Source organism: Protopterus annectens, chromosome 1.part2, assembly GCF_019279795.1.
Source record: "Protopterus annectens isolate FY-2018-M chromosome 1.part2, PAN1.0, whole genome shotgun sequence".
Taxonomy (NCBI): Eukaryota; Metazoa; Chordata; order Ceratodontiformes; family Protopteridae; genus Protopterus; species Protopterus annectens.
In genome coordinates, this window is record NC_056727.1 from 742,866,069 (window position 1) to 742,892,924 (window position 26,856).

Here is a 26,856-nt window from a genome sequence, read left to right on the forward strand (position 1 = left end):
TTGTGTGTGTTTATGTCAGGGGTGTGCGGGATTGCCCCAACTAAATTGCAGATTAATGTTTTTCTGTCTTTTACAACCCTGGCGCTGTAGTTTCTTCGGGTTGTGACCTTACAAGGTGTTGGGTATTTTTGTTTCACTTATTCACATGTCAGTTAGTGATTTATGATTATTCAGAGTAAATCCAGTTGGCCTTTAATACATGTGCTGCTGGACCTGTTTGCTGTTGACAAAAATTGGTCTGAAGTATTTTGTAGTCATGCACACTGTGGTTTACCACCTTCCCTGTTTACTGTGCTTCATGTCTCCTTATGGAGTGTGTTGCAGTTTTGTGACTGGTGCACCACTGTTGATGCCACAAACATACTACTGTGGCATTACTGTACAGCCTACATACTTCAGTTTCTCAGTATGTGTCCTTCCTGTAATACTATCTTAGTATGTCAGTATATTGTGACTGCACTCATATGAATATGAACATCTTGAGCATTTGAGGAATTTGTTAATCTATACTTTACCAATGACATGGAATAACCACTACCCCCTATTTGTTGTGAGCTACTTTTCAACATAATATAGTAGAAAGCACTGGGAGAAAAGCCTCCTGATTTGAGGCAATGGGTCACAGGCCCTGAAAGGAAATGCTGTTTGCTTTCAGGGAGACTGCGTAGCAAGATCGTCACAAAATACAGGTTTTCAGAAGCTTATTTTTGAAAGAGCAGGCTATATTACATATATTGTTATTGTATTGCAGCTATTAGTTGTGGTACTACATTTTGTTTCTCATCTCCTGCATGTTTATCAGTCGTCATTTATGCACATAAATTTTCCTGAAAGGTGCTGTGGTTACATCAAACAAGGTGTTAATGTTATGACACAAATGTTGCTGTAGTGTTCTACTTGGTGCAACAATGTTATGAGGTGTGGCCACTGCAGTTTCTCCAATGAAGAAATGTAACACTTTTTTGGTGTGCTTTTACTACCTGTGATCTGATTGGAGCTACACTTGTAGGGGGTGTGGTAATCATCTTTATGCAGTTTTTATTGGTGTAAACTTTGCATTTATGACTTCTTTGGTGTGCTTTGCTATGGCTTGATTTGTGTTGCTGTAAAAACTGTCAGACTTCCTATCAGTGACTCATATAGCTTGTTTTTTTCTCTAATAGGAACACTACTTTCTCTACCTGGTGACACATATTTTTATCTTATATTCTGTGCATATGCAACATGATTGGCCAGATAACATTTTCCTCAGTATTTCTACTGGTGTCATGTATTTCATCCATTGTTAGACTGGTGTGACTCTTCGTGCTCCTGATACGTGCAGCCTAGGTCTATGGCTAACCACTGATACAACTTTTATTGTACCTGGTTTTGTTGAAAACAGACAACTGACACTACAAATTATTAAGTTCAACAAAAGTTCATAAAACACTGTTTTTGCAGGACGAGGCTCCCCTACACCCACACTCTACATGTTAACTTCAGGAATGTACAACATTTGGGTTGAAAAGTAACTTCATTATCCCTTGTGTTATGTGGTCTCACTGAAATAAAGTAATATATTTTGAATCGTTGGTCAGATCCGACCACAAGCTAATCAGCCTAGACATCCACGTCCCGCCCCCACCCCCATTAGGGAAAACACCATAAAAAATTTCACCAAAGCCAACTTCACACTTCTTAAGACAGAAGTGGCAAACTTCACAACATCCATGCAGACGGACAATAGAGGTATGACTGCTGAATCCTACACAAATGCACTTTATAAGCACTTACACGAGTGCATGGATCATGCTATCCTTAACAGAACCAAGATGCTATCCTAAAAAGGAAGCCAATCTGGTGGTCCCCTGCCATAAACAAACTCTACAACAGAAGAAAGAAACTGTTGCAAAAAATAGTAAAATCCCATGACTGGAAGAACTCCCTGGTCAGCCTCAGTAAGAAGCTGAGATCTCTCATAAAATCCTCCAAAGCTAGTTATGAAAACGAAATTACCACTAATTCTAAAGACAACCACAAAGAATTCTATATCTATGTCAAGAATCTCAATGGCAACACTCAGATCTGCTCTGACAGTGGTGAGGTCTGCGGTGGGAGTGATGGATGCGTTTAAGGTGGAGGTGGGATTACATCAAGGTTCAGCTCTGAGCACTTTCTTATTTGTAATGGTGATGGACAGGTTGACAGACGAGATCAGACAGGAGTCCCTGTGGACTATGATGTTTGCAGATAACATTGTGATCTGTAGTGAGAGTAGGGAACAGGTGGAGGAGACCCTGGAGAGGTGGAGATATGCTCTAGAGAGAAGATTAATGAAGGTCAGCAGGACTAAGACAGAATATATGTGTGTGAATGAGAGGGAGGATAGAGGAATGGTGAGGATGCAGGGAGTAGAGGTGGCAAAGGTGGATGAGTTTAAATACTTGGGATCAACACTTCAGAGTAATGGTGAGTGTGGAAGAGAGGTGAAGAAGAGAGTACAGGCAGGATGGAGTGGGTGGAGAAGAGTGTCAGGAGTGATTTGTGACAGATGAGTACCAGTAAGAGTGAAAGGGAAGGTCTACAAGAGGGTAGTGAGACCAGCTATGTTATATGGGTTGGAGACAGTGGCATTGACAAAAAGGCAGGAGTCAGAGCTTGACGTGGCAGAGTTGAAGATGTTAAGATTTGCACTGGGTGTGACGAGGATGGATAGGATTAGGAATAAGTATATTAGAGGGTCAGCTCAGGTTGGAAGGTTTGGAGACAAAGCCAGAGAGGCAAGATTATGTTGGTTTGGACATGTGCTGAGGAGGGATGCAGAGTATATTGGGAAAAAGATTCTAAGGATGAAGCTGCCAGGTAACAGGAAAAGAGGAAGGCCTAAGATAAGGTTTATGGATGTGGTGAGAGAGGACATACAGAGCAAGATGCAGAGGACAGGAAGAAATGAAAACAGTTGATCTGCTGTGGCGACCCCTAATGGGAGCAGCCGAAAGAAGAAGAAGAAGATCTGATCTGACTTACAGTACAATGGCACTAAATGTACAGAACCAACTGATATTGCCAACATCCTGGCAGATAGGTTCAGTGCTAACTTTACCCCCACCTCACCCCCTAAAGGGCCCATCTCTATACCAGAAGAATGCAAAAGTTCCTGTAATCATGGCTGCACAGGTAAAAACTACACGCTCCAAAGCCAAGAACACAGCATCTATGGGACCTGACAGCATTCCACGCTGCGTTCTACATGAACTACAGAATGAACTGGCACCCAACCTATGCACCATGTACAATCATAGCCTCATCTCAGGCATTGTGCCCACTGAATGGTACACAGCGACAGTTATTCCACTGCACAAAGGGGGAATCACCATGGACCTCGGGAACTACCGCTCCATTAGCCTAACGAGCCTGGTCTGCAAGGCCATGGAACGTATCATCATGGAACTTATAAACAAAGACACTGGTAATCTCTAAACTCTGGACCCCACCCAGTTCGGGTTTGTAAAAGGCAGATCATGTCTCCTAAACCTGACTGACTTCTTTGAAGCAGTCACCAAAGATGTAGATGAGGGTCAGGTGGTTCACACAGCCTATCTAGATCTCACCAAGGCTTTTGACACCGTCCCCCACTCTGGAATTATAGATAAACTCACTAAACTTGGTTTAAATCCCTATGTCACAAGATGGGTTGCCAACTGGCTCACTGACAGAACCCACACTGTGAAAGTAGCAGACTCCAAATCCGACTTCAGCTTTACTCCATCACATATCGCCTACTCAGAAGCGATCTCTGCCTAGCATACAAAGCTATGTCAAACCCAGAGCTGTTGGACATGCTCCACTTAAAGAAATCACAATCCCTCTGAGCTACATGCTCTAGGGACCTAAACCTTGTCACTACAATAAACAGAACATGCTGGAGGGATAGATTTCTGTCCCAGAGACTTCCCATACTCTGGAACAAACTACCTATCTATATCAAACAAAGCTCCTCATTAGCACTCTTAAAGAAAAATATTGATGATTGGATGGGAAATAGGAAATTCACCCCAGGGATCACCTCTGTGGCTCTCCTCGACAGGGGCACAGGAAAATAATTTTCTTGGGTGGCGAAAGCCACGGTACCTTTTTGGCAAGGCTTGTATAGGCCCTGGGGCCAATAGCCTAGTACCTACCTATGAACCTATGAATAATGACAGCAGTTGCCAAATCATACTTGCTGATTTCCATGTCATCAAAAAGCAAGCTAATTGACGAACAAAATGATTCCCTGTAGCACTGCTGTGCTGTATTTGTGAATTTTATAGGTTGATAGGCTATTTGTAGCCTAGCTTCATGATTCCAGTTTGTTAGTACCATATGCCATGACTAATTACTGCCTAATTTCAGCCCTTTTCACTGAGAGTTTTAGAGGCCAGACCAGGGTTGAATTTGCAGTCTGCCATTCATTCATCCAGGTTATGATCAGGGAGGTAATTTGCTATACATGCAGGTGATGTATATTCCATAAAAGGGGATTCTTTGAGAGAGTGATATGTATGTTGCCAGTAGATCGTATTTATACTGCAGTGGAAATTTAATTTCTTTGAGGAAGGAGGTGTTTAGGATGTTGTTTGTTTTGTGGATGAGTAGAAGGTTGCATACATCTAAATCCTTCAAGGCTTTGTAGGTAAGGCAGCCCCCCCTCCCCCACCAAGGGGCTGCAGGAAACAGATTAGTGAGAAAGTATTTTAAAGCCCTCTATGTAGCACAAGAAAGACATGTCCTTGACTCTCTCAGTGAGCAAACACTGTGGTCTGTTGAGCTGAGTCATCTGTTTGGAAAGTACATACTTAAAGGGGCATTATATTCTTTTAGAGACATAATAAAAGAAAAGTTAAGAGGGATACAAACTTCCTTTCACCTAGAATATATATCAGTCTGTCTACTCATAAAGGATTTCCTAATGACAGTATATACATGGTGATCAAAAGACAGACTGTTGCCAGTGAAAATGCCAATGTCTCTAATAACTGTGTCAGTTTTCAAAGGCATGTCATCGATTTGGTAAGTGCATGGGTGCCCATGTTTACCAAATAACACAATACTATGTTTCTTGGTATTTTGCTTAAGCCTGGCAGCACTGACTATCTTCTGTATCATGCAGACTCTCAACAGAAGATCTAAGCCATGCCTTCATAGCCATTAGGGATCCAACAGTTATGGACTTTCTATACCTCCATAAATAGCTCTAGAGTTTCCAGAACCAGGGATATAAATCTTTTTTAACTTGTTGATAATGTCAGAATTTGGGGTGGTTTTAATGGCTGTGGGCAGGATGAGGTAAGCAGTATATGCTGATAGTCTGCATCTAGTGTATCCGTGACTCATTTCATGACTATGTAATTTGGTAGTGGTGACATTAACAGTAAGTCCAAGATAATGTTACTCAGTATATTTCTGCAGTATTATACTGTATGAATGTCATTAATTCCTGAGGTCATATGTGGAACTTGACTGACATTCACTTTACAGGACTGTGCAAACCTTCTACCATATTAAAAGCTGTAAGCGCATGACGGTCCAGAAATGGCTGAACTGTCCGCAATTCTGAGGGAATGTGGGCTAGTTTCTGGTAAACTTAGCCACATTCATATGGTGTTAGTGCTTGATAAAGGTATTTAATAAAGGTATATAATATAATGGGTAGAAACAAGCTACAACATAGTATTACATCTGAGCAAAACTTTTCCATATAAAAAGAGCTAGAGTTATTAAAATATCAGGCATGATCTTTCATTAGTATTCAGGATTATATAACAGAAATTGTGTCTTGTTTCAAGAAATAATAAGGGGATGAATAGTTTGCACGGCTAAATCTCACGTGGTCATCTAAAAAGATTTTTTTTATTTACTTTTTTATTTACTATCGATTATAGTCTTATATTGTCTCTTTAGTTTGTTTGTTTGTTTTCATTTATTAACAAGGAAGTTCCAGATGGGCCGACCCATTTTCACTGGTATCCCAAGGAGACAACTACAAGACAAAAGGCAACAATAAGAAAACACTACATCACAGCAGACATTATATAGTTAAATAATACAACGAGATATAATGCACAGCTCTAGACAAGCATTTTCTGAAGCAATGCACTCCAAATTATATTTATGTACTCCAAAATACTTATGTTTTAATTTAATTCAATACTATGGTACAACACCTTGCTCAAATGTTATTATTCTGTCTTTGGGATTACTGCATTGCTCAAATGTTATTATTCTGTCCTCTATATTACTGTGTTTAGTAGTTTTTGAAAATTGTATTGCACTTGTTAACTTTGTTGATATTAGCTTTGTAATAATTGTATATGGAGCTTTTCTCCCTGGGCCTCCATTGAAGACAGGGTCATTCTGGCCCAATGGACTTTCCCGGTTAACAAACTGCAAATAAATAAAATAAATAAATAAAAATAAATGCTGGTACAAAATAAGTGTAAAACTAAAAGGAATCATAGCTTAAGGAAGTCAGTATGTCCAACTGCTGCACATAAGGAGGGTGAGGTATACAGCAAGGGATGTATGTGGGTGGCTTACTAAGGGATTGAAGCACTCAGCTGATACTACAGTCATATATAGACTCATTACTAAGTTGAGAGCCCAGAAGGGATTTAAATGTCTATCCTTTGTAGTTCTGATTATTATAGAATGCTTATTCCAAATTTACAAACAGTGGTATTAAACTTGTTGGATTTAATGAAGGATGCAGTGATATGGGCTAGCTGATGACCGGATTATCAAAGACTCTGTGGAGTGGCCATGCAGTTAATAAACTGAACTAGGGATGGGCATGTTAGGTACTATAAGAGTTTATGAGTTAAGCATAGTTGTGTAGAACTGATGTACTGGTGATATTTAAGCGAGAAGAGATGATGTGCTGAGACAGACACACATACACAGAGACAGAGAGTTGTGTGTACAAGTGTTGTGCCCAGAAGCAAAAAGGGCAATCCTTTTATGTTTGTTCCACTTTACTTTAACATGATGAAACTAAGTTGTTAAAGACATGACAGAAGACATATGACGGGAAATAATGTAAGATTTGTCTCTGGAGGTTCAAGCTTTGTTTAGCCCCGTATAACTGCCCAAATAAGTTTAGATTTCGTAATTGTGTTGTGTATGTAGGAATTGAAATTAAGTTGACTACTGAGGGTTTCATTTTCACAAATGAGGTAAGATTGACTAACGTGATATGGGGAGTGTTATCTGGAGGAGTATGAATAGGCTCAGAATAAGCTTTGCACTGGGCAGGTGTGGTGGGAAATTTAGGACGGAAAATCATTACTTTTGCCTTTGAGGTTTTAGGAGCAAAACCATGCAATTTAATCATGTCTAAATTGTGTGAAATAGGTTCACTGCAGAAAAGTGGGGTCTCATCAATAACCTCTTTTCCTCATTTTTGCAGGTGGTTGGTATATCATGTCAACCACCTGTTTTGATTCACAGTTATTCCTACCTTCCATGACACCGATGCCTGTCATTTATCTTCTCTCACACAGTCCATCCATTTCCTTTCCTTTCCTTGTCTCTTGCCTTCTTCCTGTCTCTCCCAAATCTTTGCAAAATAATCTTCTGCTTTCCTGCACATGTGATGAAACCACTGTAACCTGTTCTCACTGACAATCTTTGTAATTGGAGACACTTTGGCTTCTGCTGTTATGCCCTTATTTTTTCACCTAACTCACAGCATGCAACCTACCCACCATCTCAGGCATGCCATTTCCATTAGCTCAGGCTTCCTCTGCTGCTTAACCAAACTCATAGCATGTAACCTACCCCCCATCTCAGGCATGCCATTTCCATTAGCTCAGGCTTCCTCTGCTGCTTAACCAAACTCATAGCATGTAACCTACCCCCCATCTCAGGCATGCCATTTCCATTAGCTCAAGCTTCCTCTGCTGCTTAACCAAACTCACAGCATGTAAACTACTCCCCATCTCAGGCATGGCATTTCCATTGCCTCAAGCTTCCTCTGCTGCTCAACCATCACTAATCACATTTCTGTGCAATACAGAATAACTGATCTCACCGCTGTGTTATACATTTTACTTTTTAGCATGTTTGACATTCTCCTGTTACACACTACCCTTGACACTTTGTGCCAATTGGTTTTGACCTCCTCATTCAGACTCCATTCTCCTCAATCACACTTTCAACATACTTGTAGCCATTAACCATTTTACCATTTTTTCTCAGTTTTCAGCTTTTTCTGATTTTCCCCATTTGCTCCTATGACCACTGTTTTGTCTGTACTCAGTTCCATCTCACATGCATTTAGATTTCAATTCCACTTCCCTATCATTAGTTGAAGTTCATGTGTGGAGTTTACTAACAGTGTCACACTGTCTGCATAGAGTAGCTTTGTTGATATGCACCCTCCGACTTGTTTGCTAATGCACTAAATCACCAGTATGAACAGCAGTGGGCTCAGAGCTGTACCCTGATGCACACCCACTCCCACTAGTAACCCCTGTGAGAGTCCAACCACTGCTCATATGTTTGTCACTGAGTCCTTTGAACGATCCAGAACTGCCCAAATCAAATTTCTTTGGACAGTGACATAAGCTTTCTTCAAATATAGGACTGTAAAGTTGGATTCTTTCCTCGTCTCCAACTTCTTTTCCTCTATTGCACTGAAAATATTGGCCAGTTCGGCTAGATCTGTGGTGAAGTTGGTGTAGTCTTGTGGCAAATAACACTGCATTCTAGTCTTAAATCTAGTAAAGTCTGTGCTTGAATCACATTTATGCTGATACCATCCTGGTTTGGAGATACATTCCTTATGATATAAGTAGTGTCAGTGGCATAAGGAACTGAATGGAAAAGGGAGCATGGGCCTAGGTACTTAGTACAAAAGTGGGAGTGACTAAGGGATTATGGTGTTGTTCCTTCTTGTTCCTGACATTTAAATTCAGCCAAACAGAGTTCCTTGCTGTATGATCCATTAAGTTTAGCAAGCTGCTTAGGAAAATTATTTGAACATAGCCTATTGAACATAATATGGTGAGCTAAACAAACTAGGCTTTTTGTTTTTGCACAGTTTGCATACAACAACAAAACTTTATCTGCATTAGCAATTTATAGAGCCAAAAGAGGTAGGAATAAATGAAGACACTAAGGCACAAAGAGTTACCATTTCCACAGACTACAGCATTACAGCTTAGTCCGGTAGTTAATATAGAAGACTAAAGCTTTGACTTGTTAATGAGCTGCTTCTGGTGCCAAGAGTCCAGGGTTTGAATCTTTCCAACTTCATTTGCCTACTGTGTGATGTTGAGCAAGTCACTTGACTAGACAGTGCTTTGGAGCAATTGGAAATTTGGTCTAGGCACCTTAATGGTCTCATGGACTGCATCCCTGGTATCTACATATGAACTATGAACTGTGAACCTACAGCAAAGCATTTTATAAGGTGCACCATAATAAACTATGAGTGAAACTGCACTCACTAAAATTAATCTATTCATAACCAAGGCTATATGTAAATGGTAAGTAAACAGGGAAAGGCAAATAAAAGTAAGCAATGGATTATAAACCACAGGACTGAAGAAGCTGGGAGGGCCTCAGTGGTCAGTATCATGGTCTATTCTGTTCTGTATATACATCACAAATTTAGAGGCTCAGAAGAAATAATATTACTCATGCATGTGGAGGACACAGCAACTGTCTGTAAGACAGCTTTGATGGAAGACTCTTCAAAATGGAAAGAAGGACTACCCACATTCTTAGAATGGTAAATGTAAGACCCAATTCCAGTAAATGGAAGTAAAACAAATTTATTTTCATTTGGTAAAACATCACTCTAATATGACAGTTTGAATGAAGGCTATACTCATACATGCTTTTAAGACCATAGCTTATTTCTTACTCCATCAAAAAACTTACTGCAATAAGTATGCTTCACATACTCTAAGCTTAAGTCACATGGATTTCGGCAAATGCTTAATTTTTAAGCAGAGTGTCTGCATACTTTTCTTTACACTGTACTAATAATCATGTGTGTACTTTGCTATTGTTAGCATTTATTTATTTTTTATTTTTATTTAATATTTGTTTACTGAGAATGTCCAACTTGGAACAAAGCCAATTTTCAGAGGAGGCCTGGGAAGAAACACTCTAGATGTATGTATGTCTCTCTAACCTGGGAAGAAACCGGAGCACCCGGAGGAAACCCACTACTACAGGATATATTAAACATTTGTTTCACTATAGCTCATCATCTTAAATCTTTGTCTGTAAATTTCTAAACAATGCTTGCTATAAAATCACATGGTTATATTTCCACTGCGTATAATATCTCTCCCAAATGGCCTGGCTCTCCAGTGAAAAAGGTGTTTGAAACACCTCACTAATCAGGGTAATGAAGGATAAACAAATAACTATAAATACCTGTGTATTATAGTACAGAAGAAATTAGCATTGGAAATGCATTTAGATGATCTATGCATGAGAGCAACTATACTTCCATATGGAATACTTACTCAATATATAATATTCGGGGGTGGGTAAGGCAGGTTTATTCTTGTGTGATGTAGTTTGGCCATGAGGGTAAAGCCTGAGGAATTCCAAGTAACCCAACAAAACCAGCCATTGTTAAACCACACATTACTCACACTAGATCATTATATATTTCTATTATACAATGACACCATTAAACAATTCTTAAAAGTTCTTACTTTGTTCAATAATACCATTGTATTGTTTAATTAGTTTTTGTTCTGTCTCATTTCCTCACTTGGAGATATCTTAGCGATGTACTGTGCATATGTACATTAATTTACATGATTAAGCCTGCACAGTGCATCAACTGTAGTGGGGTTTGTACCACTTTTTCTTTTTTTTTTTATACACTGATGTGACTGTGCGTGAAAAGCTTTTTACATTAGGATGCTTTGATCTACTTAATGTAGCAATAGTAATTTTTTAAGGATTTTTTAAAGTTATTAAATACTTCTATGTAGAATGGAATTTTTTGTTTTATAGCACATAGGTTCATAGGTTCATAAGTGTGTACTAGGCTAATGGCCCTGGCGCCTTTACAAGCCTAGCCCATAGAAGTGCCCTGACATTGTGCCACCCGATATCAGTTCTCAATGACTCTATCAAGTAGAGCCACTGGAATGATCCCTGGGGTGCACTTTCTATTTCCCATCCACTCATCAAGATTTGTCTTGAAGAGGGCCAGTGAGATATTCTGCTGGACATGTATGGGAAGTCTATTCCAGAGCATGGGCAGTCTCTGGGTTATGAACCTGTCCCTCCAGCATGTTCTGTTGATTGTGGTAATGAGGTTGAGGTCTCTGGAGCGTGTGGTGTGGAGGTAATGGAATTTCTTTAGATGCAGAATTTCTAACAGAGCTGGGTCAGACATGGCTTTGTAAGTCAAGCAGAAATCACCTCTTAGTAGACAATATGAGACAGAGAATAGCTGGAGTTTTATGAGTCTATCCATGTAGGACACGCTTTTAAGGCCTTGGATCCTCTTCGTGAGGTACTTTTGTGGCCTCTGTAGCTGTTGCAGGTGTCTAGTGAGGTACATGCCAAATGGGGCATTATACTCTATTAAAGAGAAATGATGATCTTTCTTCCTGGATGCAAAACCCTTGGTAATGAGATGTGCCACACTGAAGGACTTTCTGACCACAGTGGCAATGTGGTGGTCGAAGGAGAGATTGCCGTCAACCTGTGTCCCCAGATCTCTTATAACTCCTTCAGTGTTCAGTGGGCTCTCATCGATGTGGTAATTAGTGGGAACTGAGTTTTTCCCAAAGGGGATTACAACGCATTTTTTGGCATTAAGCTTAAGGCCATGGTTTCGACACCAGTCATTGTTCTCAGTGATGCCTTTCTGTAGGATGCCTGCATCACTCGGGGAGTTGATAATGGCTCCCAGCTTGCAGTCATCTGTGAACTTGGTCAGCTAGAGTTCCTCCGTGTTGGCCTGGTCTTCTGAGAAGTAGATGCCGAACAGGAGAGCACCCAGGACCAATCCCTGACTGGTCAGCAGAATGATTTGAAGTCCACTACTTTCACACTGTAGGGTCTATCTGTGAGCCAATTTGCAACCCACCTAATGATATAGGGGTTGATGCCTAGTTTGGTGAGTTTATCAATAATTCCTGAGTGATGAATGGTATCAAAGGCCTTGGCCAGATCAAGGTAGGCTGTATGAACTGCCTTACCCTTATCTACCGCTCTGATGACTGACTCAAAGAAGTCAACCAGGTTGAGCAGGCATGATCTACCTTTCACAAAACCAAATTGTGTGGGATCTATAGTTTGAAGATTCCCTATATCCTTGTTAATTAGGTCCATGGTGATGTGCTCTATAGCCTTACATATCAGACTCGTCAGGCTAATGGAATGATAATTTCCAGGGTCTGTAGTCACTCCTCCTTTATGGAGAGGGATGACTGTAGCAGTGCTCCATTCAGTAGGGACAAAGCCTGAGGTGAGGCTGTGAGTGAACAGGGCACACAGATGTGGTGCCAGTTCACTTTGTAATTCATGTAGAATACAGCCAGGGATATTGTCGGGTCCCATGGAAGCTGTATTCTTGGCCTTGGACAATGCAGCTTTAACCTGTGCTGCAGTAATTTTGGGTGCCTGGCATTCTTCCGATATTGAGATCGGTCCTTTATGGGGGGAGGGAGGGGTAAAGTTGGCACTGAATCTGTTGGCCAGTATGTTGGCAATATCTGTTGGCTCAGTATAGGAGGTACCATTGTGCAGTAACTCAGAACAAATCTGGGTATTGCCATGGAGATTCTTGATATAACTGTAGAAGGCTTTGTGGTTGTTTTTAGTGTTTGCCACAATTCTGCCTTCATAGCTGGCTTTGGAGGTTTTGATGAGGGATCTCAACTTTTTGTTGAGGCTAATAAGGGAATTTTTCCAGTCTTGGGACTTCACTTTTTCCTGCAAGAGTTAATATGAGGTTTACGATGGTACAGACTGAAAGTAGATGGAGATCAATTCTCTAGATCCATTTCAATGAATGTTTGATTAGTCAGAAGCATCCTTCACCTAAGTATAGCTTACCTTTAAGTACTATGACCACATAGGTAGACTACATTTAATTGGGGTGGCCTAAAGGCCTTCCCCATGTGGTGCGTTGACCTTCTCAAACTTGCAGTTACAGAAATATTCAATGAAGAAGGTTTGGAGAAACTATTTTTAATGAGTCTGATTTTGATAAACTGTTGTGACTAATGCCAAAATAGTTAACTTGCATTGCAGATCCCTTCAATGTGCTAAGAAATTCAGAAAATATACTTTCAAGAATCCAGTATAGATATATTCTGAATACATTTATTTGGATAAGTGCATACTAAAATGCCAAGGTTTACATCTATATCTAGATGTGTGTGTGTGTGTGTGTGTGTGTGTGTGTGTGTGTGTGTGTGTGTGTGTGTGCACAAGTGCATGTGCGCACACACACACACACACACACACACACACACACACACACACACACACACACACACACACACACACACACACACACACACACACACACACACACACACACACAGACACAAAACCCACTAATATACATTGCAGAATGTCCCTGAGAAGCCTTACCTTCACATCTATTGTAATCATCAAGGATGGTTCCTGGAGGACACCAGCAAACAACTTCTTCATTTGCAAAGTCAGCCTCACACTGTCCTGTTTCACAGTGGCCACAAAATTCTAGCTTGATTTGTACCTCACCATCACCTTCTGTCACTGTACAGGTAAAGAGAGAGAGAAAAGGCGAAATATGTGAGAGAAAGGTAGGAGTATATCTCAAAGTTTCATGCATATGAATAATTATTTATCCTATTGCCAAACTGTAGAACATAACTACTATCTCATTAATGAATCACAACATAGAGATCTTCATTAAGATATCATCGAGATGAATGATACAATATGCTGTCTTACTAAGTAAGCGCAGATAACTTGTATGTCTCAAGGACACTGCAAGTCTCAGTATAAAACTAGTTCAGCTTCTAGCCTTGTTTGGGATTTATGATTCGTTCCACTTCTTTTATAAACAGCTAGCATGCTGCAGAGTGACTTTATCACATATTTTATACTCCTTGATGAATTTTGCTATCCATATATTTATCTTACTTACTGACTGCACCACTAAATTATAATGTGGTGTAGTGACATGCTATCTAGTACACTGATATGTTTAAAGAAACTTTACCCCAGTCCTTTTAAGTTTTGACTTGGACCAATAATTTAAGGACTGTTTCTGAACAGACCACAGACTATCTACTGATGGATCCCAAATGGCCCATGTGTTCCTCATATATCTCAGTGAAGTGAAGTCTCCATTTAATGACGGCTTGAATTGGGGGGGGGGTGAAGAAGTGAGATGCCTTGTTATTACAAGTCATCATATCAATGAGGGATGACTGCTATATTTGAACAATCTCCCGTACATGCGCAGAGTACAGTCCATCTACATAGGAAATGCATGTAATATACCCCTACGTGCACACAGTACAGTGCATCTACATAGGGAATGCATACATTATACCCCTACGTGCACAGAGTACAGTGCATTTACATAGGGAATGCATGCAATATACCCCTACATATGCAGAGTACAGTGCATATACATAGGGAATGCATGCATTATACCACATCAATATTCCTTTGCATAGGATAGCTGCCTGCACACATATCAAGTAAAGAATTTCACTTTGGAGCAACCACTGGCTTCTGAATGAAGGTGAACCAGTAGAGGTATCATATCATACCTTCCATCCAAGGAATGAAAGATGGTCCTACATACTATGCCTGGCCAGCTTTTAGGCTGCCTGCTATCTAGTCAAACCCAGTTTACCAGTAGCCAATGTGGTTGCCCCCCACACCCCCCAACTTAATATTCTCACTCCAGGGTCGCGCTACAGTGGGGAAATGGGCATATACCTGCCAGTGCTGTTTTTCGGTCAAATGAGTTTTTGGTCTTATGGGCTTTCGGTAAAATGAACTTTCGGTATTATGGTCTCAGTCAAATGGGCTTTGGTCATATGAACATTTGGTCATATGTAGTGGACCCATATATATATATATATATATATATATATATATATATGTATATATATATATATATATATATATATGTATGTATATATATATATATATATATATATATATATATATATATATATATATATATATATATATATATATATATCTATATATATATATATATATATATATATATATATATATATATACACATATATGTATACACACGTGGGTGTATGTGTGTGTGTGTGTGTGTGTGTGTGTGTGTGTGTGTGTGTGTGTGTGTATATATAATATATATATATATATATATATATATATATATATATATATATATATATATATATGTACACAGTCCTAAAGGAAGAATAACTCAGACAAATTATGAAGGCACAAGAGGGCTTTTCCCTGTGGTTTGTACACTTCCATTATGGAGGCTCAGCTAATCTGCAAAACCTTGCTTCTTATTAGCAACTTTGTCTGGCTTCCACAAACAGGTTCAGTAAAAGATCAACTACCACATTATCCAACTTTAAGCTTTAGAAACTCAAAGTGAAGGTAGTTTAAGGCTGTTTGTCCTGCTCACTACTTCACACCTTTCTTAACTCCTTATTTTGTGGAGTAGAGCAAACACTGTTTGACCACTAGTACAATCTCTCCCGCTGCGTAGTCAGAACTACATCCATCAACAACATCATTCCAGTATCATTCATTCAACCTTCCTGATAAGAAGTTATTCCTTATACTCACTGGAAACAACTCTGTCTGGCATCAGATTGTCTTTTGACAAGCTTCCGTCTATGAGTAAGATATTATTTCATTTACCTGTGCTTGTTAGCTGGAATAATGACCTGGTCCAATCTGGATCCATTTAGACCACTACCAGCAGCATGCAAAGGTGTTGTACTACATTGTAAATTGGACCACTCAATGAATTAGCCAATAAATTAATATAATTAATATTGCAAGGTATTTTATGTCGATTCTACACCATCTTAGTTAATCTTTCATTTAAATGCACTTTAATTGCACTCTATCAGAGTCAGTCTTATGAGCTACATTATGAATCTCCTTCAGAAGTTCAGGTGAGGACCTTGGCAGTAATATCCATGGAAATAACAGCTCACCTCTTTTCCAGCTGGTGGTGCTACTTCCCACAGAACCCCACTAACCCCCTGCCCATTGTGACTGCTTGTCAGAATTGCATCTCAGCTTCACATTTTCATCCATTTCATTTCTCTATAATATCTGCTTGTTCAGATGATGCAAATAAAGAATAAGCAGAAAAGAGGTTGTACGCAATCATGTCGTTCCATTACATTTGAAATGTCCCTCTGTTTCCAGATCCCAGTAGTCAGTTCTAATAACTGACTGGGTGAAGCTGGATTCTCTTTCTCCTAACTTTTGTCTTAGCAGAAACTAGATAATTCACGTTTGCTAGTCAAATGCCTCTCCATTGTTGGCCTTGTCTACTGCTAGCTATTCATTAAGACCAGTCACAGACGAGTTTTGTTAACTCTATGTACAGTTATTCACTACCTCTCATAGGAAGGAACACCATACTTCTCAGCCTCTAAGCTCAAGAAATCTGAACAAAGCCAAAAATAAAAGGGGGACAAAGGCCCAAAATTATTTTATTTATTTTTTATTTTACATTTGTTGACCGGGCTAGTCTAGCTGGAAGAATTTCCATTTTCAGTAGAGGCCCGGGGAGAAAAGCTCCACAAAGTGAGATACATTCTAAGAAGAAGTAAAAAAGTTTACACACACAAATTGTTATATAAAATGTACTAACAGTACTAATAATAATGAACATCTAAGAGTTAGTAATAGAGTTAGCAAGTAAAAACATATAAAAATAAAAATAAAAGATAACACTCTTATGTGTAAAATACTAGTACAGGAGTTAGTTACTATGACTACTCCATGCAGTTCAATTCTCAATTAACAAGTAGTGACAAAAGAATTGATTGGATTTATATGGAAAGGCAAGGGTAAGGGAAATAATGAGGATGGGAATAAGGGTTTTGTTGGGTAGTAATAGAGATAGACTAATCAGGTTTATGACAGGAGCAAAGCCAGTGATTTTGGAAATGCCTTTTAATGTTTTGTTTGAAGAGGGGCAATGAAGTTATCTTTGTTAAGCTAGTGGGTAACAAATTCCATTTTGACCCAATAGCATTGGTAAATAGAGAGTCACCAGCATTATTATTAGACTTTGTTGAACTTGTCAGAAGTTTACTGGATGGCGGAGAGAGTTGAGATTTTTATATGGGGTTATGAGTTGAGAGAGTATTGGGGTGTTATTAGGTTGGTATAGTATTTTATGGGCAATGCAGAGTTGATGGATTAAAAGATAGTTTTGAAACTCAGGCCAGCCTAGAAGTTGTAAGTTGAGGCAGTGATGAGTTCTATAGGGATTACCAGTAGCAAAGCGGGCAATGTTATTATAGCAGGTTGTCAGTTTGCTAAGGCTGGTCTATTTGAGGTTAGTGAAGATAGGCGCAGCATATAGAAGAGTTGATATAAGATGAGAGTGAGCAATCCTTGTTCTGGTAGGTGGTGTAAGAAAAGGTCTGATTCGATATAAGGATCCTATCTTTCTGTTAACTAACTTTATGGAGTTGTTAATGTGTAGGTCGAAAGAGAGTTTATTGTCAATTGTAACACCTAATAATTTAGTTGAAGTGTCGGGTAAGATAACAGTGGCGCTGTTCGAAGAGATGGAGAAATTTAAAGGGGAGGTTCTAGCTGTGGGAGAAAATAGAAGAAGTTTGGTTTTTTTGGCATTTAGTAAGAGGAAGCGATTAGAGAACCATGTTTCTACTGTAGTGAATACTTTTGGGTGAGAGAGGTTAGTTCTGGGGTAGAAGGAGCTGAGCAAATGAGTGTTGAATCATCTGCATATTGAATGCAGGTTGCTTGAGGGATTGTAGTTTGAAGATCATTAATGAAGATGGAAAAAAGAAGTGGGCCGAGGATAGAGCCTTGAGGAACCCCAATGGAAACAGGCAGTAGAGATGAGATGTGATTGTCCCAGAGAACAGCTTGTTTTCTGTCAGTGAGGTAAGATTTAAACCATTTAATAGCTGGGGGATCAAGTGAGATGGATTCGAGAGTATTAAGTAATAAGGGGTGGTTTACCATATCGAATGCTTTGGAGAGGTCAATGAAGAGGGCCGAAGAGAGTAGGTTGTTGTTACGGTTCTGGTTTATAGTCTCTACAAAGGAAAGTAGGGCAGTGGTAGTACTGTGATGTGGTCTAAAGCCATGTTGGCAGTTAGCTATTATGTTATGTTTTGAGAGATATTGTACGAGTTGAAGGTGGATACATTTTTCCATAATTTTGGACAGCGGTGAGAGGAGGCGATGGGCCTATAGTTGGAGTAGTCGGTTGAGTTTCCACCTTTGTGAAGAGGGATTATATGAGATACCTTCCATACTTGGGATGATTCCTTCACTAATTGTCCTATTTATAAGAATAGATATGGGATATGCAACAACCTTAGCAGCCTTTTGAAGAAAAAGGGAAGGGAGTTTATCAGCAGAGGGGGTACAAGGTTTTAGCTTAAGAAGTAGTCTGAGAATATGTGATGTGGGGATAGGCTGTAGGGAAAAGTTAAAAGAGGAGTTGGTTGGTTTACTCAGAGGACAGAAGTTGTTAGCATTAAGTTGTTTAGCTAGTGCTTGGATAGTTTCCGTGAAGAATGAGTTAAGAGCATCTGCAGTCTGTTGTGGGGTATCAGGGTCTGCATTTAGTGGGGAAGGTGTTTTGGAAGTTCCTGGTGAGAGGAGTTTATTGATTGAGGACCAGAAAAGTTTAGAATTGTTAAGATGGGTTTGTTGAAGGTCAATGTAGAATTTCTTTTTATCAGCTATGACTGCTTTTTTAGTTAGATTTCTATGCTGTCTAAAGAGTTGGAGATCTGTTTTATTTCTGTGGGATCTCCAGATGGCCCAGACTTTATTCCTAGCGAGAATAAGATTTTTAGTTTCATGGGAGAGCCAAGGGGCTGTATTGGATTTTATTCTAATAGCAGCTCTGGTGCATGTGTGTCAAGAATGGATAGAAATATTTTGTTAAAATGTAGTACTGCATCTTCAAGAGGAAGTGTTTTTAGTGGGTTCCAGTTACACGCTGAGTTCGGCTTGAAATAGGTCAGGATTAAAATGTTTGATGGTGCGTATTTTTCTAGTAGTGTGGGGATTTGGACAGTCAGTTTTTTCTCTTGTTATAAAAGTTAAGGAGTGGTCACTAACATCGTCTGGCAAGGTTCCTACTTTATAATTACCTTTTGGTCTGTTTATGAGTATCCAGTCTAAAATGCTTTCTCGATTAGTGTGTTTATTGAGCCTGGTAGTTAAGGTAATGGTTTGGGTGAAGCCGTGAAGGTTAATATGGGATGAAGGATAGTCTGCATTAATGCTATTCCAGTCTATGTTCAGGTCACCTAGAATGATGGTTTCCTGTGGATAAGTAGTTGATAAGCAACTAAGATAATCTTGAGTATTGGAATATTGTTACCAGGAGGCAGGTACAGACAGATGATATATATGGATTTTTGGAATTTAATTGGAGTTTGGCTATGATGGATTCTATCTTGCTATCTTGAGATGAAGGGAGGAAGGTGAGTGATATTTAGGTGGTTTTAAAAGAATAGCAACACCACCACCTTTTCTTTTGGGACGATCGAGTCTTACTATGTTATAGCCTTGGGGAATTATTTCAGTGTCTTTAGTGGTAGGTTTTAGCCAGGTTTCAGAGGCATAGAATATCAGATGAATGTATGTGAAGGAGGGCATGTAGGTATGGTACTTTGTTGTTTAAGCTTTGGGTATTAAGATGTCCGATTAAGAAGCTGTTGTTGATTATGGGTGTATATACTGTGGGGAAGAGAGAGATGGACCAGGGTTAGGGTGGATATCACCATCTTGAAGGGTAGGATTGCTACATTTGATATCCAGGTAGAGTTTATGTAAGGTTAGAGTTTTATTTTTGTTATAGGTAGTCAAGACATAGTTGAGATGTCTAAGTCTGTGGAATTTAGGTAGTTGAAAATTGGGGGTTGATGAAGTAAAAGGATAAGAGATAAGTGGAGTGGTGACTGTAGAGGTGTGTTTATGTGGAAGGAGGATAGAGTATCAAGAGATACCTTGTAAGAGGATAGGAGATAGATTGAGCATAGGGTGGAGAGTAGTAGGAATGATAGTGAATGCTGGCTATGCAGATAGGTAGCCATGGTAAGATGTGTTAGAGAAAGTAGAGAAGGCAATAGAGTGTATGGGAAGCAGGTTGTAAATGGGAATTCTACTGTAGAGTAGATGTAAAGGTAAAAAGGAATACGGAAGAGTGGACAGAAGAGTGGTGAGGATAAACGTGAGATAGATAAGGAAGAGATGTAGAGAGTTGGAATGGGAAAAATACAGTGGGAGTGTGTTGAAGAGGTGGGGTATGTGGGAGGGATGGCGTTTGAGCGGGAAGGAGAGGTATGGGAAGGGGGGGAGGGGGGAGTGCCCCACAGTACTATAAGGTTAGGACCCGGGGGGGGGGGTGGGAATTGGGGGTAGGGAGGGGAGCGGAGTGAGCCCGTGGGGCTAACGGAGCGGGTACACAACAGAGGTGTAGGCGGAGACAATCAGAAATGCTGGTAGGTATGGCAGGAGCAAACAGTATATGGAAGGAGGAGAAAGACAGGAGACCAAAGTAGACCAGAGGAATAGAAATAGTTATACTGGAGTAAGTAAAGAACAAGCAGTAGGAGGTAAGGTCGAGAGGGGTAAGGAGGAGCTGAGAGGTCAGGCAGAGTACTGGAGCCGTACCAGCACTATTAGTAGGGAGATAGGCAGGCGGAAAGATAGAATGTCGAGCTTAGGGAGATAGGGAAAGTAACTAAAACTTTAAGGCCAGATTCTAGGTATGAGAAGTAGTGAAAGGAGAAGAGAATGAGGAGGCGCCACCTAGTGGCTAGGGCAGGGAAAAGAGGGAGAGTATCAAGGAAAAGAGAGTAATGTAAAGGCAGGAGTAAGGGGATAAGAGAGGAGAGGTACGGCTGCTAGGCACACAAGCACGGGAACTAATACACTCTATAGGTTGGCTGAAAGCAGAGGCTAAAAATCATCAGTGCAGAGCCCATAACATACTTTGGTTCCTTGATAGAGGACTAAATAAGGGAGGCAGATAGTCTTTCAGTACTGTAGGCAGGCAGGAAATCTTCCGTCACCTGAAGGGCAGGCAGGTCAATATTCAAAAGGGATTGAGTTGAGAATTATTTTGGTTCCTTGATAGAGGACTAAATAAGGGAGGCAGATAGTCTTTCAGTACTGTAGGCAGGCAGGAAATCTTCCGTCACCTGAAGGGCAGGCAGGTCAATATTCAAAAAGGGATTGAGTTGAGAATTATTTTGGTTCCTTGATAGAGGACTAAATAAGGGAGGCAGATAGTCTTTCAGTACTGTAGGCAGGCAGGAAATCTTCCGTCACCTTGTTGGTGGGTGTGATACACTCAAGACAGAGGGACTTATATACTGAAAGGTACAATAGTGTGTGGCAGGATTGTTCCACTGAGGAAATTGCAAACATCGCAATACAGGAGTAGCTGACAAGCATTGAGAACATGAACCACAAAGTATTTTAGAGAATGATGAAGAGTACATCAGATTGGATCAGCCATTTCCAACAATCCAAAGAAGTAGATGTGAGAAAACAGCAGCTGTAATGTCCAAGTGTGTAGTCTAAACAAGTCCCATTAATTCTTCAAGCAGCCATCTCCTACAAAGCATACTGCTTTTCCAGATGACTTGCACAGACTCTACAGAACAGCTTTAAAAGCAGAATATAGTCGTTATGTGTAAAACTTACTAAAAAGTTCAATTAGAGACAGATTTTAAATATTACTCATATAAAAGAATTTTACTAGAATACAAGGTTTTGCAGTAGCATGCATTTTTCTGAACTCAAACGTGTGTCATTGTTTAATGACTTTAGTCTTCAATGATTTGCCAGAAAATTACAAATTTTATAAGGAATCTACTAAAAATATAAGTGAAGGTGAGACAGTGCACTACAATATCGCCAAATATAATGCAAAAATCTGTGAAGTTCTGGACAGTTGAGAGGTACGATTTGATTGCCTAGAGTAACTCAACTGTGAATCAGTTAAAATAATTTTCTGCTAGTACCATTTCACTAAATATAAAGTGCTTCTAATTCTTAAGAGAAGTCGTACTCTGTTGACAATAAAAGTGAATATTTTTGTTTATGGAGACTACTGATGTGAAGGCATTGTTATGGGGTGGGGGTAAGGGGACAATACTGATTAAACAGAATACACTTTCTGTAGTACAGTGTGATGAAACAGAATCACCACTGACTCTGGGAACTGTTTTATAGCAAGCAGTTTGACTAGATATGATCTTGTGTGAGTTGAGAAGAGGAAGGATAAATAATATGGCATCTTCCTGACTCCATGCCCCTGTGATTTAATGTTGTTTAATACTCCACCATAGTTTCCTTTCCAGTTTATATAGCTATATTTTATTTAAGCACTGATCAGTCAGTGGCAGTTAACTGCTTCCTAGGGGCAGAGTACTTCAAATCCTTTTAATCAGGGGCCTGATGCAGATCTTGTAAAAATATCATATCCTTCTATGAAGTTAACAGGTCAAAAGCAGCAGACATCTATGGCCTTAGGACATGAACAGATTTAGCTTCCATTTGTTATATGTAGAAGATAAGCCATTGACCCACATAAAGGTGAAATGCCAGCATTAAGGAAAAATGAGTTTCTGATGCTCTTTACATTTTAGTGACAGCATAGATGACAACTATTTTTATCACTGAGTATCTCAGTTTTTCATCTTAATCTAGAGATCAGTTAAGTCACACAGATAATAATGAATAAAGTGCAGTAAGGAAACTAAACATCTATTATCATTGGCATAACTATTATGTCAACTGCAGGTATTTGTTAGGACTGCACAGTAAGGTGCCACCTTTTATAACGTAATAATCAATGTATGTTAATTCCAAAAAATAGTATTTCAATAATGTGCTGATTAAAATATTTACCAAAATCTACTTACTGTATCTTTTTTCACATCAGTCTTTTTATAGAAGTACATAATATATAATTAATGGGATTATATTTTTTAACAAATTGAGCTACACAAACCTGGGACTGATTTTTTATTTTTCATGTTAAAGAATGTTTGATGCACAATAAGTTACTCACATCAAAGGTCCGTTGTTAGACCAGAAAACAGAACTTAAATTGTTAACTCATAGTAGGAAGAAAACTGCCTTTTTTGCTTTAGAGTACATTTATAAAGAAGTGCATCTCATTGTTTATTAAGCTTACTACTATGATAGGTTCTTCTGCTATCCAGTTTCAAAGCGGGTACATGCAGATGTGACTTGTTCAAAGTAAAACCCTGAGAATCGTGTGTCTAGAACTTTATGAATTTTATGCAATGTGCCCAGAGCTTCTGGGAGACTAACACTGGCAAACAGTTCTATAATATCCCTAGACAGAATTGAGCAGGCAATTACCTTCTGGTGCCTGAGGTGTTAATATAACCCTGGTTAACTAATAAATTGTGATCAAAATACAGATTGTTGCCATCATAGGTGGCAAATTTCTGAATAATTATAAAAACATGCGTCTAGAGCATTTCTCCCTGGGCCTCCGCTGAATATTGGCTTTGTTCCAAGTCGGACTTCCCGGTAAACAAATGTTAAGTGAATAAATAATTGTATCTGTTTTGAGAAGTTAGCAGCAATGTGGTAAGAGAAGAGAGTGCTGTCTTTCCAGAGGTAACTATACTGTATGTTTTGGCATTTAAGGTGAGTCTGTGACTGCCATACTAAACACTGGACTGAGCAGGGCTGTGCAGGAGTGCCAGAATGCCCAAAAGAGATTTGACAAATGTACCTAGTGTGTGGTCTTCAGGAAATGTTGTTAGCCACAGTGCCTTTACATCTGTTTTCACTTCAGACAATACGCTAATGAATAGCAGGGGGTGCAAAGCAGAACCCTGTGGAACCCTACTGATGATACTGCTCTGGCTAGAGGATGTACCCCTACTTTAACAGCAAGGGCACTGTTGAAGAGTCATTTCATTATCCAGCAAACCACATATAGGTATACGTTAAGTTGGGAGATTTTATCTATGATACCAGCATGTGGAATTTTGTCAAAAATCCTTACTGAGGTCAATGTAAGCAGTATGAACTGCGAGAACCTCATCCAGGACTTCAGTGACCCTTTCAAAGAAATTAATCTTAACAAACACAATCAACATTTTACAAATCCAAATTGGTCTGAGTCAAAGGTGTAAGAGGAGTTTGGATAAGTGGTACTTGCCACTTACTAGGAGACAGCTGGGGGAATTACAAGACCCCCGCATGGAGCCATTACATTTGGTTTTGGATGGTGCAGATACAACTTGGTCTAAGGTGAGTTGGGGAATGCAATGACTGGTAATAGACAAACACTTTGCTGGACTAGGAGCATGAAATTAACACTGAATTAGTCTGTGAGGATATTAGGAGTGCAGTGTCTTGTTTGCATTAAGTCCAGCTGTTTGACTGGTTTTAGTCAGAAGGCATTAGTGTAGGAAAAGATTTGATGAAATTCTTGAAAATGTGACACAAAATCCCTGTCTGAGCTTTGAACATGTAACTGGTGGGTGTACAGTTCTGTGCATTATGGCCCAAAACTCATCTACCTTTGTGAAGAATGGAGTTAGTTAAAAAGATGGTCAAAAAGGCACAAACCTTTGAATTGTGGGGTAAACAGAATTCCATCTGAAGTAATATAAGAGACGCCATCTTCACCATCTTTATCTGGATCATTGGATTCTGCTGCATTACCACCTACAGTGAAACAGACAAATAAAAGGAATAAAGCAGAAGCAGTGAGAAAAGTGCAGATCTGTTTTTTGGAATTTAATAAACACTTGGAAAATAAATGAATAATACAATTCTAAGACTTCTGGAAGCTTTTCTACTCTACAATTTAAATGTAATATTTGGTAATACTGCTTAAATAGGATGTTATCTGCCATAAATGATTATCTAATGTATAAATAATAACTTAATCTTTAATCGATCAGATATCATTTTTATTACAACAAAAGAATGAAAAGCTAAGCGTTTACATCAAAGTCAATGCATGCAATAACAGCATATTTTACTTTGACCTTATTTACTGTTAGTCTAATCTAGGAATAAACTATATCTAGAAAGGGGGATTTGGAGGCAGACCCATCATGTAAAGTATGTGAGTGGGAGGGCTGGGAATGTAAATATTTATATTTGTATCAATATTATCTCTATGTTCATTGTCCATAGCATGTGTCCACTGTTGTAAGAAAGTATTTCTGTATTGCACAGCTTATAAACAAAAGGGCTGTGTCTAGATCTAGGAATATGACCCCCCCTTTACTCAGCCCTCATTAGGCCAGTCATTGAATATAATGCCCCCTCTGGCATGTATCTGCCCATACACATGGCACAACTGGAATGCCTACAGAGATACCCAACTAAAAGGATACAAGGCCTAAACAAAATGTCCTGTATGGACTGACTCAAAGCCCTTTCACTATACGCGGTATCCTAGAGACTTCTAAGTGGCGCATGGCTAGGTTTAAAAAGACCCTTTTTAGCCTAGTAAACACCTATGAACCCATGAAGGTGACCTGTGTTTGGCATATAAGGCATTCTCCAACCCAATACTGATGGATTTAGTACACATTAGCAAGTCAAATGGCATCAGAAATATGCATTCTAGGGATCTAAAACTTTTCTGCAACATCAACAGAATGGTTTAGAGAGACAGGTTTATCTTGCAGAGGATACTGCTGCTCTGGAACAAACTCCCCATCCACATAAAATAAAGTTTCTTCCTGTCCATATTCAAGGGCAACTTGGATTTATGTATGGAAAACAGAAAATTTAGGATAAATTCCAAATACGGACACTTTGAGTAAAAGACAGCAGCAACACAATTTATTTCTACCAAATCACAATGCTTTCAGGAAAAGTCCCTTCTTCAGTGTGTAGAAAAGTTAAAATAACAACCCTCTTAAAACACTCTTATTAGTCCACAGCCCAATCAAAATGATTCACATTTAAAACTTCAATTAAAAGTTAAAGATACAATCAGTATAAGAATTACAGTATATTCATTTGTTTCCTCTTAAATACAGGTTTGATGCTAGTAGCCATATTTAAACCTGGTTTATGGTCTGCATCAACAATGTAATGCATTCATACTAAATCATTGTTTAAGTCTCCACCTCTTATATTTTTATATTTAATTTCTATCACTCTAAACCATTTCATTACTCAACGTGTCTGTATTTGGAATTTATCCTTTGTTTTGCTACTTTATATTCCAACGGTTTACCTTAGTGCTGGTTTCTGCGACTGTTTTGTGCAAACAGAAAATTTACTCAGGTAGCTCCTAAATGTTTTATCCCATGCATGGGTCCTCTCAAATTATCTATGGTATGATTCCAGTTATTCCCATATGTATTTATTGACCACAGGATGGTTAAGGACAATCCCTAACCAAATGGGATAAGTTAATTCGAGCACAAAAAGGGAAATTGTCTTGGCTTAAAATGGCCTACAAAGCAGCTAGTTGACAATGGGCCTAAGCTACTGTGAGATAAAAAGTATTATATCAGCTCTGCTTTTCAGTGTTTTGTAAGTGGACCCCATAGAACCTTTATTTGACCTTGACGATTAGTACCATTTTCATCATAGCTGCAGTCACTGGTAATTTATTTCCACAAA

At 39.2% G+C, this 26,856-nt stretch overlaps 1 protein-coding gene across 1 annotated transcript in view; it reads right to left on the reverse strand.

Moving 5' to 3' along the window:
• Positions 1 to 26,856, reverse strand: part of ALK (ALK receptor tyrosine kinase) — a 1,522,063-nt gene that overhangs the window by 504,756 nt on the left and 990,451 nt on the right. The window contains exons 11-12 of the mRNA XM_044058894.1: positions 24,832 to 24,930; positions 13,609 to 13,755 (exon numbers count right to left, since the gene is read on the reverse strand). Of these exons, the coding sequence (XP_043914829.1) occupies positions 13,609 to 13,755; positions 24,832 to 24,930 (246 nt within the window). The remainder of the gene's footprint in view (positions 1 to 13,608; positions 13,756 to 24,831; positions 24,931 to 26,856) is intronic.